Raw genomic sequence first — 14552 nt, 5'->3', positions numbered from 1 at the left:
ACCCCTGTGCCACCCTGCTGCCGTACAACAAGTGTTGTACCGAAATCTGTTACCCATCGGAATTTGTAACTCCAGGGGGCGATGTTCCCATAGCGTTTGTTTGATGGTTAAACGGCAAGCCCAAAGAGGAGGAGGAGAAGAACGCTTGCGTAAATGGCGTAAACTATCCTTAATGCTGAAACGTCAGTTGTCAGAATTTTAGCATTAATAAATTACACATATTCTGGAAATCAATGACTTACTTTCATTATAGTATGAGTCCATTGTATCAGCTGTTGATTCTCACTCACACACATACATTTTCCGGATTGAAATTCTGACAACTGACGTTTCAGCATTAAGGATAGTTTACGCGATACAATGGACTCATACTATAATGAAAGTAAGTCATTGATTTCCAGAATATGTGTAATGTATTAATACTGAAATTCTGACAATTGACGTTTCAGCATTAAGGATAGTTTACGCCATTTACGCAAGCGTTCTTCTTCTCCTCCTCCTTGGGCTTGCCGTTTAACCATCAAACAAACGCTATGGGAACATCGCCCCCTGGAGTTACAAATTCCGATGGGTAACAGATTTCGGTACAACACCGGCGAAGCAGATGTTTAAACTCATTAAAGCTGCTAATTGGTAGGAAAATAACATGAGTGTATATTGCTGTTAGAAAGTAGTGTCACAGAGCACGATGACGGGCATCAGGTGCCATAAGACTGTTTCAAGTCCTGTGTTGCGTTCAGGTGATTGGCCAGTTCCTGCATCACAGCATCCTTCCCTATCTGCTCGTTCCTCCTGCGCTCCATGATCACGTCCTCCAGGCTCTGGAACTCCAACACGTGCTCCTCCTCCTGGGAAAAGTGTAATCTCAACTTGTATGGCTGCTTTCCGATCCGGATCTCTCCGCCGATCTTAAACTCGCGCCTCCCAAAGCGGCACCAGGCGGCGAAGCACTCGGAGTTCCTCCAGTACAGTTCCCGGTCCCGGGAGCCCACGTGGTCCACGGCGTTGCGCACGATCAACTCCGGCGTGAGCGCGCGGTAGCGGTACAGGCTGTTGACGACGCGGCCCTTCTTGCCCTGACTCACGTCGGTGAGGAAGCTGTTTTTGATCTCGGCGCGATGCAGGTGGACCACCTGGAAGTCCCCCACGTACACGGCCCAGTGTGGGTACTGCCCGGTGGCCACGAACTCCAGCACATCCCCCGGCTTGCACTTGTTCAACAGACTCTCCGCGGTGTGCGTGGCGGCGCCGCCGCTCCTGTCAAACACGCTCTCCTCTCGGAAGAGCACCGAGCACCCCAGCTCGTCCTGGAGCTCGAACGGCTTCTCGTCGTGCTTCGCCTGCTGGTGCTCGGGTGGGAAAGCGTCCGAATGCTCGTCGTCGTCGTCGTCCGCGTCATTGGAGAAAATGTAGGAGACGCCGATGCGCGGTCCCTCTTCCTCCGGGTCGAAGCCGTTGGGATCCGACGTCGGCACTTCCACGTAATTCAAGTGCGTTAGTTTCTCCACCTGGTTCCCCATAAAGGTGAGACGGCGAGCAGGATCCACCTGCTCTCTCCACCACGCCGGGAAGCGGTCAACTAGGTGCAAAGTGGTGCCGATGGTCCATGTTCCTATAGGAGGACACACAGTTGCAACAGGTGAGACTCGACACACCTGTTGGCTCAGTTTGCGGTAAACATCAGCAATAAAGCGAACTTGTCTGAGTGACGTCACTACTGACTCACCTGCTCCAAAAACAATAAGTCAATACAAAATATTGGTACTTTTGCGTGTGTGTGTGTGTGCTCCGCTCTCTTCCTGTTTGTGTTGTGTAGTGTTTGCACTGCACTACACAACAGTGTGTGTGCTTAGCAGCCACACTGTTGGTTTAAAGCAAACTCAGCCTGCACTGAGCCACTACTGGGAGGTGTCATCTTTTAAAGGCACAGTGCACCCTTTTTTTTGGTTGTTGCCCCATTTGCATGACTGGCTACCATGAAATTGTCTGGTTAGATCAGGGGTCGGGAACATTTTTTGCTGAGAAAGCCATGAAAGCCAAATATTTTAAAATGTATTTCCATGAGAGCCATATAATACTGTTTTAACACTGAATAAAACTAAATGCGTGCATTTTTTAAGTAAGACCAACATTTTTACAGTATAATAAGTCTCTTATTATTTTTAATAACATTGTTATTCTGAAGTTAACCAATTATAAATTAAATACTTACATACCATTAATGCGACTTCTGGTGCTGCATGGTTTTGCTGATGGCTTTTTAGTCATTATTTTTAACACTGTGATTACCAGCGGATGTATTCATTACTTATCGTGTTAAGAAATGTAATCTAAGATTTATCAGAGAGCCAGATGCAGTCATCAAAAGAGCCACATCTGGCTCTAGAGCAGGGGTGTCCAAAGTGCGGCCCGGGGGCCATTTGCGGCCCGCAGCTAATTGTTTACCGGCCCGCCACACATTCTGCAAAAATTGCAAAATTGATAATATTGCAAAAATTTAAAAAAACATTTTAAAAAGTGGAATGAGGTGAAATCTAACGAGAAAAAGCTGCCATGCAGGCAGTTTTTTTTCTTTTGTCTTTCTTTATTTTTACCATTGCTAAAAAAAAAAGACAAAAAATCTATGTTATAATGAATTATTGACCTATTCATGGCTCCAATTACTTCAAAAAAGTCACTTTAAAATGTTTTATGTGGAAAAAATATTGCATATATTGTGTGGTTGCCATATAAAAACATCAAAGATTTCTTTGAAAAAAGAGCATAAAAACAAATAATAGTTCAAAGGTAAAACGTAAAAAAAATCTAATAAAAATGTATCACTTTATGAGTGGGGGACCTTTTGGATCCCAAACATATTTAGTGGGATTTTATTAATATTTTCACTCATATTAAATAATTAAAATCAATGGTGTCCTGCATTATTGATCTTGTAGAGCTCTAATGACTAAATACTGCATATTTCCAGTTTTGCTATTCTTTATTTATTTTTTTTATTTACTTTTTATCAACCTGAAGTTGATATAGAGATTTACTGTAAGCGTTAAATAAAAAATAATAATAATTTGACTTATTTTTAACGTTTTAATGACTGAGACCCTTCATGGTCCCCGGGAGCCCTAAAGGTTAAAAAAAAAAATCCATATATTTTGTTATGGTTTCAAAATGATAAATATCAAAATGGCCCCCGCATGCTTACATTTTTCCGTGTGCGTCCCTCAGTGGAAAAAGTTTGGACACCCCTGCTCTAGAGCCATAGGTTCCCTACCCCTGGGTTAGATACAACAATTCAACAAAAGGGACTTTTATAAAGACCATCATGCTCTCTGTGATTAAACTTGTGGGAATGGGGCAGCACGGTGGAACAGGGGTTAGTGCGTGTGCCTCACAATACGAAGGTCCTATAGGTTCAATCTTTCTGTGTGGAGTTTGCATGTCAAAAGTTAAAGTACCAATGATAGTCACACACACACTAGTTGCAGTGAAATGATCCTCTGCATTTGACCCATCCCCATGTTCACCCCCTGGGAGGTGAGGGGAGCAGTGAGCAGCAGCGGTGGTCGCGCCTGTGAATCATTTGGTGATTTAACCCCCCATTCCAACCCTTGATGCTGAGTGCCAAGCAGGGAGGTAATGGGTCCCATTTTTATAGTCTTTGGTATGACTCAATCGGGGTTTGAACTCACAACCTACCGATCTCAGGGCGGACACTCTAACCACAAGGCAGGGTTCTGCCCGTGACTGTGTGGGTTCCCTCCAGGTACTCCGGCTTCCTCCCACATACAAAGACATGCACCTGAGGATAGGTTGATTGGCAACACGAAATTGGCCCTAGTGTGTGAATGTTGTCTGTGTTGGCCCTGCCATGAGGTGGCGACTTGTCAAGGGTGTACCCCACTGGGATAGGCTCCAGCACCACCCCGCAACACCTAGAGGGACAGGCGGTAGAAAATGGATGGTGGGAATGTGTTCACACTAAAAGTGGTGTATATCAAAAATTTTATTTTCATATCGTTGCTACACCCAACACATTAAACAACGCTTAGTAGCCATTTTTTAAAGGATTTTATGAACAGAGAATGGGTGCTAAAGACATGCAGAAGTTTCGTTGCAAGACAATAATGGACAGAAAAGCTGTTGTACGTGTACTACTAGTGGTACGCCAAAGAATCCATACATTTTCTACCGTTTGTCCCTTTTGGGGTCACGGTGGGTGCTGGGGCCTATCTCAACTGCATTCGGGCGGAAAGCAGGGTACACCCTGGACAAGTCGCCACCTCATCGCAGGGCCAACACAGATAGACACACCAAAGAATCACTTCATTTAATGTTTAAACACAGTGTTACTGTTCAACGGCGTGTAATGTTACAGTGGCCAAAATATTAAATCTGTTTAATAAAACGTCTGCCTTGTTTCACCAAAATGATTCCCGGGCGCGGCGCCGCTGCTGCCCACTGCTCACCAAGGGGATGGGTCAAATGCAGAGGACAAATTTCACCACACCTAGTGTGTGTGTGACAATCATTGGTACTTTAACTTAACTTTAACTTTATGATGAATATTTACACCTACCACGCTACTGTGCTTTAATGTTGGTCATTATGGTTGTACTTGGAGGAAAAAGTTATGTCATAATGCTCCTAAATCTATCAAAATCCAATGATGGGAGGTAAATTTGTATACAAATATTGAGTATTACAATATGTCCCATAATGCGTTCCTTTATCAACTGTAACACAAAGCAGAAAAGTGGGATTTGTTTTTGCTCAAACATTTTATCTATAACACACTTTTTATGTCTAGAATCTCAAAGTGTTACAGAGGGGAGAAGAGAAACAGCAGACAATTTAAATGTTATTTAAAAAAAAGTGTATAGCAACATCAAAAGGTTAAAAGAGGAACTTAAAAAAAAAAAAAGATAGCTTTTATCCTGTGTATCCTGACCTACATTGGATTTAGCCTGTTTGATGCAGTAGAAAATGGATTGATGAAAAATGTCAGTTAGGATAGTTTCCTAACATGTCTTGGTCAGACTAAGATTCTGCGAGAAAATAAAATATTTTGGTCTGTACAGCGCGAGAACATCCTGTCTGTACAAATACGATTACATTCAGATAAAGTTCAGAGAAATGAATGAATCAGCAACATCAAATCTTAAGTGAAATACTCCTAGTGCTGTGCAAAGCACAAGAAAAGACCCTTAAAATGCCTCATGTAAGAATATTAAAAGATTAGCTTCGCCTAAGTTGTATCTCAACATAGCCTTTGTTTGTTACTCTTTGGCACATAGACCCTAATGAGGCTGGGAGGAATCTGACCACATACTGTATAATGCATGTGTGTGCACAATGTAACATTGTTTTTTAAATATGGCAAATAATCACATTCTTATACCAGCCTTCCTACAATTAAATAGAACAAATCCATCAGAAATATGTTGGGCCTTTTCTTTCATAGCCACTCACCACTCTGCTGTCAATGTTCACAAGTGTCCTATTAGCCTCATTTCTGTCTTCTTCTGCCACTCTTCAAGAATCAAAAGAAATGTGCCACTACGCCATTGCTGTCATCATGCAGATGTCGCCCTCTAGTGGTGCAGTCAGTTACCTGACAGCATTAAAAACATTTGCAGGTTTAACGTCTATTTTCAAATATCAAAAATATCCTAAAAACAATAGTTTTAATTATAATTCAGAAAGAGTGAAGAACACCAAATAGTTGTGGTGAAATACAAAACATTTTCTTACAGACAAATCAAAAGGGAAAAAAGCAATATTACAACCCAACACAAACAAATGTTGCTCAACGTGGGTGCATTTTCTGAACGATAACAAGAGATCAAGGCTTGCTGTTTTAAGATGAGTGTTTTGGATGAAAGTGCTGAGTCCTATGTGCGGTCACCCTGCCTCTGCTCCTTCTGGATCTGTCTCTTCAGGGTGTGGTCAGGTACCAGGTCTGACAGAGTCACCTCCATGTTTCCACAGCCCACCACAGGGCAGCTGAGGGGCACAGAGAGGAGTGGTCAGAGTCACAGAAGCAGCTAGTAGCTAACATGTGCATATGCAATACCATAATACACGATGCAAAATTAACTTTTTTTTAGTTTTTTTTTTATTTTGGGGAATGTGTCTTACAAACATCTCTTCTTATTTTTTTTTCTTGTTTCAATGAGGCTCCTGATGGCAGTTTCTTCATAGTGGTGGTTGCAAATCTTATTCTTCACAGGGTTGATCATGTGCTCCTGCAGCGCAAATAAATACATATCATATTAATCACTTCCCAATAACCGAGTAGCTCGGCTGGTAGAGCGGCCGTCCAGAAACTAGAGGATTTCTGGTTCAATTTCCAGCTTCTGTCATCCTAGTCTCTGCCGTTGTGTCCTTGGGCAAGACACTTCACCCACCTTGTTCACAGTGCCACCCAGACTGGTGTAAATTTCATTCATTTCATTTCATCATAAGTAGACACTTGCACAATGGAATACGATTTCTTTTACAAACCCTGTTTCCATATGAGTTGGGAAATTGTGTTAGATGTAAATATAAACGGAATACAATGATTTGCAAGTCCTTTTCAACTCATATTTAATTGAATGCACTACAAAAACAAGATATTTGATGTTCAAACTAACAGAATATCTTTAGTTAAAACAAGATATAAAAAAGAAGTGATCTTTGCCAAAGAATACATGGACAAAGCCTACTCTTCCTGTCAGAAGTTTAATGCACGTGGAAAAAAAACAAATGTTTTTTTTAGCAGCTTGTTGATACCAAAATAAAGTGCAGCAAGCAGCTGGAGGTGTGTACCTGAGTGAGAGGGCAGGTAAAGTTTGCTTGGGTCTGTGTTACAGCAATATCCTCATCAAGCTCCTCCATGTTTTTTGGTTCTTGGCTGTCTACAAAAAACATAACACACAGATAACTGATTAAGTAACTTTCATACTTTTGCCAAAGAAAACAGGAGACGGACATGACTTTGGACCAGTGTCCCTCTTTCAGTAGGTAAAAAGTTGTGAGTTCTAAACATTAAATGTCACCAAAAATATCAACTGACCCAGACTTTTGTGATTTAGTGACATTTTGTGCAGGATCATAGAGAAAACAAATAAAAACTCACAATACATGTCTCAAAAACCAACCTGTTCCCAGAATACTAGAAGGCGAGAAAAGCATTGCACAGATTCAACCAACATGGCTAGAAATAATGACCAAGTAGAAAACATTGACAGGGTAATAGAAGGGTGTTATTTTGCTCCCTCACTGTCTCTAAAACAGAGTAAATGCCTTTTAAAAAGGGGTGTAACAGGGACCATTACCAAAAAAAACAAATTTGTAGGGTATACATATTTATATCAAAAGGAAACAAGATGGTTGTTAATTACACTCATTACCCTGAACACTTTCAACCATTATGTCTTAATTTTAACAAGCATGTTTGTACCTTGGTCGAAACAGCTATTGATGCTATCCTTAAAAGCCACCACTTTTCTGTGATTCTGCAGATCTCTCTCAGACAGCCTGGCTTTTCTCTCACTAAAGCGTTCCTTCACTTTGGAGGAGAGACCAAACATAGTTTCTGGTTGCTGTGCAGTAATCTAGATTTTTTTTTTTAAAGACAGAAGGCTTTTTAGTAAACAAGAGTCCATGTCATTGTTTCACACTGATTGAGAACTTTCAAGTACATCTCTTCAATGAAACCACTTCTCTAATGTAATCATGTGTCTCATCTGTCCAGGTGGCTCACATCCGCTGTGGATTGTTGCACAATGTCAACAAAGCAGTCAATCTCTCGATCCAGCTTGGCACATTCCAACAGGAGCTCCTTCATCTCGTCAATGCCGGGGTTCCTCCCTTCATCTGTGCATACAACACAGCAATGCACACAATCGTCACGTTATTTAAAGCAAAGGTCAAAGCACATTTGTTATAAAAGCTGCTAATAATGTTATTAATAATGTTACAGCAGATTTAATTAGGGCTGCTGTGATTCATCGATTAATTAGATCAGAAAAAAGCTTTGATGTGTATTTTGTTGCTTCGATTTGTTTAATGAGTAGAATAGGCAGACATTGTTTGCGCAAGACTGATCCAATAGACAGGCATGTGATTTGAACTTAATGAAAAAGACTGAAAATAAGCCAGGGGTCTGGGGGCTGCAGGTCCCCAGCCAGGTCCAGTGGTGGGGGGACAAGAGGGGCAAGCCCCCCTGAAGCTCCTGGTTTTTCAGCAATTGAACATGCAAAAATTATCAAACAAAAGCACAACTTAAAGATGTTTGTGTTTAAAGAATTGAAAAATTATCAACAGAGTTGACATAAATACATACCCCATTCATCCAAATGTATCACTGTGTCTGTTTCAGTCACTGTGTTATTTAGCCACTACAGTAATTACAACTTGTGTTCATGACCACATGGATTAGCCTATTCTACAGTATTTACAACCTTACGAGTGTTCATTTCACAGCCGCATCTAGTTATTTACATATTACTTTGCTTTATTCACACATTACTTTGGCATTTTTGCTTTGATGGCTCTGACATGAGCCTTACTAGCAAATTTCTGAGCAGATTGCGTTTTCTTTTTTGTTTCTGCCTTGAATTTTATAGCCAATTTCTGTTTCTTCGACTCCCTCTCCACTTCTAACTGCTCCAAATGCAAAAATCATAAAGAGTACAATGTTAATTCTATTAGCTAACTTCCTTTATCTGAATAGCCATTTGTGATTTATAGCATGAAATAACAAATATTTTGCAGTCATGTTGTTTATTTTTCAAAATGATTCAACTATTCAATGTCAAAATATAAACAGTAGAAATAATGAACAAAATGTCAACTACTGTCTTGTTCTACAACACCAATGAAAATGAAATTTAGCGTTCAGACAGGCTATACTGTAGCAAAAGTCATCACATGTCTGCCACAATCATGTGTGTTCTTAAATGTGTATTCCACGTCTTCCATGTCGAGAGCAGTTTTGATTTGGGCTTACATGATAAACAACTAAAATTAATGTTTTGGGCATTGTTTTATCCAGACGCGTCCAAATGTGGCCAAGTAGACGCATTGTGGGTTTCCCTTTGCCATCTTCCACTAGTTTTTTTAATGTATAAATCGCCCGCTTGAATATTCCCTCTTCTCTTCTGCGACTCTCTTGTCGTCATTTGGGATGTGCGTGTCAGTTGTGATTTCCCTTCCTAGTTCGATGACCCGCCCTATCTTGCCTCTGATTGGCCTGTCTGTAATCCATCTATCCATGTTCTATTGCTTGTCCCTTCCGGGGTCGCGGGGGGTGCTGGAGCCTATCTCAGCTGCACACGGGCGGAAGGCGGGGTACACCCTGGACAAGTCGCCACCTCGCAGGGCCAACACAGATAGACAGACAACATTCACACTCACATTCACACAGTAGGCCAATTTAGTGTTGCCAATCAACCTATCCCCAGGTGCATGTTTTTGGAGGTGGGAGGAAGCCGGAGGGCAGTCACGAGGAGGACATGCAAACTCCACACAGAAAGATCCCAATGTTTTGCCCTAATCTTAACCAATCGTGACTCATCATAGTAAACCAACCAACCATCATAGATTTTTCCCATATACCTGTATGTTGTCCCCTGCCTTTGGAGTTGCACTAGCATGTAGCTTAGCTAACCACTACATGGGTCTAATAATAGCTAAGCTACAGAAATCGCTACATGTTTAAAAAGTAGTGCCAAGCTGCCGGGAAATTCGCTTCGTAGCTTGGATTTTTAAGTTAATAATTTTTAATGGAAAACTGTACTTTTACCACTGCAACCGTAAACCGGAATGGATTATCAAAAACCGTACCCATTACAGGACACTCGTAGTTGTTGGCAGGTATGGCAAAGAAACGGATCAAGATTAAAGATAACACACATTGTAGGTCGAAAAAAAAGAAGAAAAACAGAAAATATTTTGTTATATTTTTACAGAGATAAAAAAAAAAAAGACAGATTTCCGACTATAGACGGAAAAATCACATGCCTGAATAGAGCGCACATAAGAGCCGTGCACCTATTGGTTATGCAGCCCGAACTGCGGGTGATGTAGCCTGTGATAGTGTGGCTGGAAGAGCAGAGTGCCGAGAATTAGCTAAAACAGAGCTGATATGTACGGTATTTCACAATGGCACTAAATCAATACAACACCTAACCAGAAAGAATCCTGCAAAATTAGGACCGGAAAACAAGCATAATGATGGATCTTTATTCTCATTGCACAAGTACAACAACATTTAAAAAAATAGAATAGTCAATAGCTGCAGCCCTGGATCTAATTGTCTACCAACATATTAGCACTGGGTTGAAGAAGTCTTTTATTTCAGTGTAACAAATAGAATCCATTTCAGTTCACTTTTGTGAATGTCAGTAATTTGAGTGTATCACAGCATTTGTAATTGTGTCCCTCTTCTGTACCGAATAACCAAAATGTCAGCTTTTAATGTGGTGCTACAGACAAATAATAACCATTCAACTTAAATTAAGACATTTTGCATTACAGACTGAAATGTTGATTTATCTTATGTAACATGTACTTCAAGTTAAGAATGTGTTTTGGGACAAGAGCTGTCTCTTGGCCAACTTTTACAAACCAAAAATATTAGTTACAAACATTCCCGCCATTAGTTGGCATAGCAAATGCCATAGTGAACCACCCAAGATTTGACCAAAACATCTGGTCTTACTCGCTGTAATTAGCTAATAGCTAGAAATGGACGTAACCTTGTTTTCCAACAATGACAATGAAGAAAATGAGTGTGAAGGACAGTGCTGAGAAGAAGTTGATATTCATTGAATTAAAAAAAAAGAAATAATAAAAACATGACGGAGCATGTCACCAACTTGGTGAAGACATTCAAGCCTATCACTGTTATGTCTGCACCGTACTGAAGCAGAATGATTAACGCCAGCCCAAAATATCTAAACGGCGGACATTTATCTATAACAATGTGGAAAAGCTGCTGATGGGTGTGTTTAATGGGAAAGCTGCTTGAAGAAGATACCATAGAAGTCTACGCTCCAAGGTAAAGGATGTACATTTGTATTACATTATTTAATAAAACTACTGTAATTGTTAGTACTACAATATAATGCATTCTTTGTTATACAACATTTATATTGGAACGTTTGCTTTTCTGTGTGAAAGGCATGTTGCATTCTAACATTTTGCTGTTTTTGCAGGTTTAAATTGATTTCAATGGGAGATGTTGGTTTGAGATACAAGGGTTTTGAGTTAAGAGCTCTGTCACAGAACCAATCAAACTCGTAAGCTGAGGTACGACTGTGTTTGACTCATAAATTAGCAGTATTTTCCGTGTTGAACAGTCAAGAGTTTTTTTGATTGATTGAAACGTTTATTAGTAGGTTGCACATTGAAGTACATATTCCGTACAATTGACCACTAAATGGTAACATCCGAATACGTTTTTCAACTTGTTTAAGTCGGGGTCCACTTAAATTGATTCATGATACAGATATATACTATCAAATATATACTAACATCATAATACAGTCATCACACAAGACAATTATCAGAGTATATACATTGAATTATTTACATTATTTACAATCCAGGGTGTGGGATATGGAGGGGAGGTTAGGTTTGGTTGGTATCAATACTTCAGTCATCAACAATTGCATCATCAGAGAAATGGACATTGAAACAGTGTAGGACTGACTTGGTAGGATATGTACAGCAAAGGGGGGGGGGGGGCAACAAAGCGCTAGTTACCCTGGTCCTCTGCCAGGTCCATGGCCACTGACGTGACGATGTCCATCCCAGTCAAGAGATCGGCCTGACAGGACTTGAGGCTGACCAGTGTTCCATGGACGGCGCTCAGACTGAGCGACATGCTAGCGACGTCACCAACACACTCGATTAAGCTAACAGCACGTTAGCATAGCGTAGTAAACTTATTCGAACGTTTAATGCTACATACAAAGTCTAGAGAACTGAGACTTGTATCAGTAGTATTGGTAAAGCTACAATGCCTACGACTAGTTTACGTTCTTTTAAGTCTGCCAAATCACCCGCCGAAAGGTGGAAAACTTTAGTGATGACGTCATAGTGGTTCCGATTTCCGGCTTTGTGTCTTGGTTTTCAAAGTAAAAGCTTTAACACAACCCAGATTTCTGATTTAGAGCAGGGGTCTTCAACGTTTTCCAGGCCCCCTAACATGATGGAGTGAAGGAGCGTGAACTCCCACTTATATATCTTGTATGAAATTATGATAGTATTTTATATTACACTAGCCCTAAAGTATAGAGCAATACTAACATTATTCAAATAGTAACACTTAGCTGGCAACTATAGTGCTCTGATCCACAGTTGGCAACTACTGCAGTAATCACTAGCAGACAACCAAAATGTAGCTCTTCAAATTGGCCCTAGTGTGTGAATGTGAGTGTGAATGTTGTCTGTCTATCTGTGTTGGCCCTGTGATGAGGTGGCGACTGGTCCAGGGTGTACCCAGACTTCCGCCCGAATGCAGCTGAGATAGGCTCCAGCACCCCCCGCGACTCCGAAAGGGACAAGCGGTAGAAAATGGATGGATGGAAATACCCCCATAGGGATCAATATTGAAGTACAGTAGCATAGTAGCCCTAAATATTCATGAAAAACAAGGTGAAGGTTTTATTTAACAAGTAACCTGCTCAGTGGCCTTTAGCCTGCTCAGTGACCTTAAGCCTACTCAGCGGCCTTGTGGTTAGAGTGTCCGCCCTGAGATCGGTAGGTCGAGAGTTCAAACCCGGCTGAGTCATACCAAAGACTATAAAAATGGGACCCATTACCTCAGCATCAAGGGTTGGAACTGGGGGTTAAATCACCAAAAATGATTCCCGGGCGCGGCCACTGCTGCTGCTCACTGCTCCCCTCCCCTCCCAAGGGGTGAGGGTGATGGGATCAAATGCAGAGGATAATCTCACCACACCTAGTTTGTGTGTGACAATCATTGGTACTTTAACTTTTTAATGTTAGCTGGCAAATACAGCGCTAATGGCTACCTGACAACTAGTGGCTAACTGGCAACTAACACGGTTACAACTAACTTGCTAATTGCTATCTGGCAACTAGTGCGTTAATCGCTAGCTGACATCTAGAGCACCAATCACAAGCTATCTTGAATATATTCAAATTCAACTACATGAAAGTGTGTTGACTCAATGTTCATTTGTGGGGGGAAATATTTAAAAAAATCTACCAAAAATTTCAAGCCCGCCCTGCAGTACCTATGCCAACCCCTTAAACAATCTACAGTTAAAGTTAAAGTACCACTGATAGTCACACACACACTAAGTGTGGTGAAATTTGTTCTCTGCGTTTGACCCACCCCCTTGTTCCACCCCCTGGGAGGTGAGGGGAGCAGTGAACAGCAGCGGTGGCCGCGCTCTGGAATCATTTTGGTGATTTAACCCCCAATTCCAACCCTTGATGCTGAGTGCCAAGCAGGGAGATCATTTTTTATAGTCTTTGGTATGACTCGGCCGGGGTTTGAACTCACGACCTACCCATCTCAGGGCGGACACTGACGCACATTTGCTATGTATTTATTTTATTTTGGTAAATAAGACAACACCTTTAAATGTATTTTGTATCAATGTTTTTTGATGTTCCAAAGAAAAAGAACATTGTGTTATAAGATGGTTTGTCCAGTTTTAAAAAGGTGGGTTTTTTAATAGTCCTTTGAACATTGTGGGATTATGACATGAGAGGATGGAAAGGGGGAGAGAGTTAAAGAGGGCGCCGGCCGCGATGGAAAAGGCACGGGTCCCCCGGGTTTGGTGTTGGGTCCTGTGAGGAGGAGACAGCTGGTGATTGTTGGGGGAACAGAGGTTTCTAACAGCAATGTGAGGGGTCAGGAGGTCAGAGAGGTAGGAGAGGGCCAGATTGTGGAGGGCTTTATGGGTCAGGAGAAGGATTTTGAAATGGAGGCACTGCGGGATAGCAAGCCAGTGAAGTTCTTGTCGGACAGGGGTGATGTGGTCATAGCGACAAGAAAGAGTGAGGAGGCATGCAGCTGAGTTTTGGATGAGTTGAAGTTTATGGAGGACTTTGAAAGATGAACCATAAGGGATGTTGTTGCAGTAATCTGGTCAGGAGGTGATGAATGAATGAATGAGTGTTTCAGCGGTACAGAAGGAGAGGATGGGTAATATTCCTGAAGTAGAGGTAGGCTGGTGTAGTGATGTGTTTTTGACATGATCTTCAAATGAAACGTTTTTTTCCAAGATGAGACGAAGGTTCCGGATGTGCATGGACGGGACAGAGTGAGGTTGTTTAAGGATATGTTGAAATCTTTGACAGAATTGTTGAGATATTTTGGACCAATAATTATGAGATCTGTTTTGTTGTAGTTGAGTTTGAGAAAGTCATTGTTCATCCAGATGTTTATGTCAGTGAGGGTGACAGTGATGATGGACCATGTTGATGTATTATTTGTAAAAGTGGGAGTATGTACAGGATGAAGAGGAGAGGGACAAGTACAATGCTCCAAAATTCATTGTGTGTGGAAAAAAGTTTGTTTTTTGCAT

The 14552-nt window shown here is 41.3% G+C and overlaps 2 protein-coding genes across 5 annotated transcripts; both read right to left on the bottom strand.

The window, feature by feature from the left end:
* Positions 1-250: 250 nt before the first annotated feature.
* LOC133660209 (protein LRATD2-like) lies at positions 251-5608 on the bottom strand. 3 transcript variants are annotated; one of them, XM_062063491.1, is made up of 2 exons: positions 5467-5608; positions 251-1612 (listed from the first exon to the last, which is right to left on the bottom strand). In XM_062063491.1, exon 2 carries the CDS (start codon positions 1518-1520, stop codon positions 699-701), a length of 822 nt encoding a protein of 273 aa, XP_061919475.1. In that variant the 5' UTR covers positions 1521-1612; positions 5467-5608; the 3' UTR covers positions 251-698. The 3 variants fall into 3 exon arrangements, with proteins under 3 accessions (XP_061919475.1, XP_061919476.1, XP_061919477.1); XM_062063492.1 differs by lacking the exon at positions 5467-5608 and adding an exon at positions 3694-3786; XM_062063493.1 differs by lacking the exon at positions 5467-5608 and adding an exon at positions 1727-2127.
* On the bottom strand, positions 4088-12186 carry nsmce2 (NSE2 (MMS21) homolog, SMC5-SMC6 complex SUMO ligase). Of its 2 annotated transcripts, XM_062063495.1 has the most exons (7): positions 11752-12186; positions 7745-7857; positions 7442-7595; positions 6808-6896; positions 6136-6242; positions 5903-6000; positions 4088-5608 (listed from the first exon to the last, which is right to left on the bottom strand). In XM_062063495.1, the coding sequence occupies exons 1-7, from the start codon at positions 11870-11872 to the stop codon at positions 5601-5603; spliced, it is 690 nt and encodes a 229-aa protein (XP_061919479.1). In that variant the 5' UTR covers positions 11873-12186; the 3' UTR covers positions 4088-5600. The 2 variants fall into 2 exon arrangements, with proteins under 2 accessions (XP_061919479.1, XP_061919478.1); XM_062063494.1 differs by lacking the exon at positions 4088-5608 and having other exon boundaries at positions 5852-6000; positions 11752-12177.
* Between the last annotated feature and the right edge of the window lie 2366 nt (positions 12187-14552).

Source organism: Entelurus aequoreus, linkage group LG11 (genome assembly GCF_033978785.1).
Source record: "Entelurus aequoreus isolate RoL-2023_Sb linkage group LG11, RoL_Eaeq_v1.1, whole genome shotgun sequence".
In the NCBI taxonomy this organism is placed as follows: Eukaryota; Metazoa; Chordata; class Actinopteri; order Syngnathiformes; family Syngnathidae; genus Entelurus; species Entelurus aequoreus.
The sequence above is the reverse complement of the archived record's forward strand: the minus strand, read 5'-3'. Positions and strand labels throughout refer to the sequence as shown.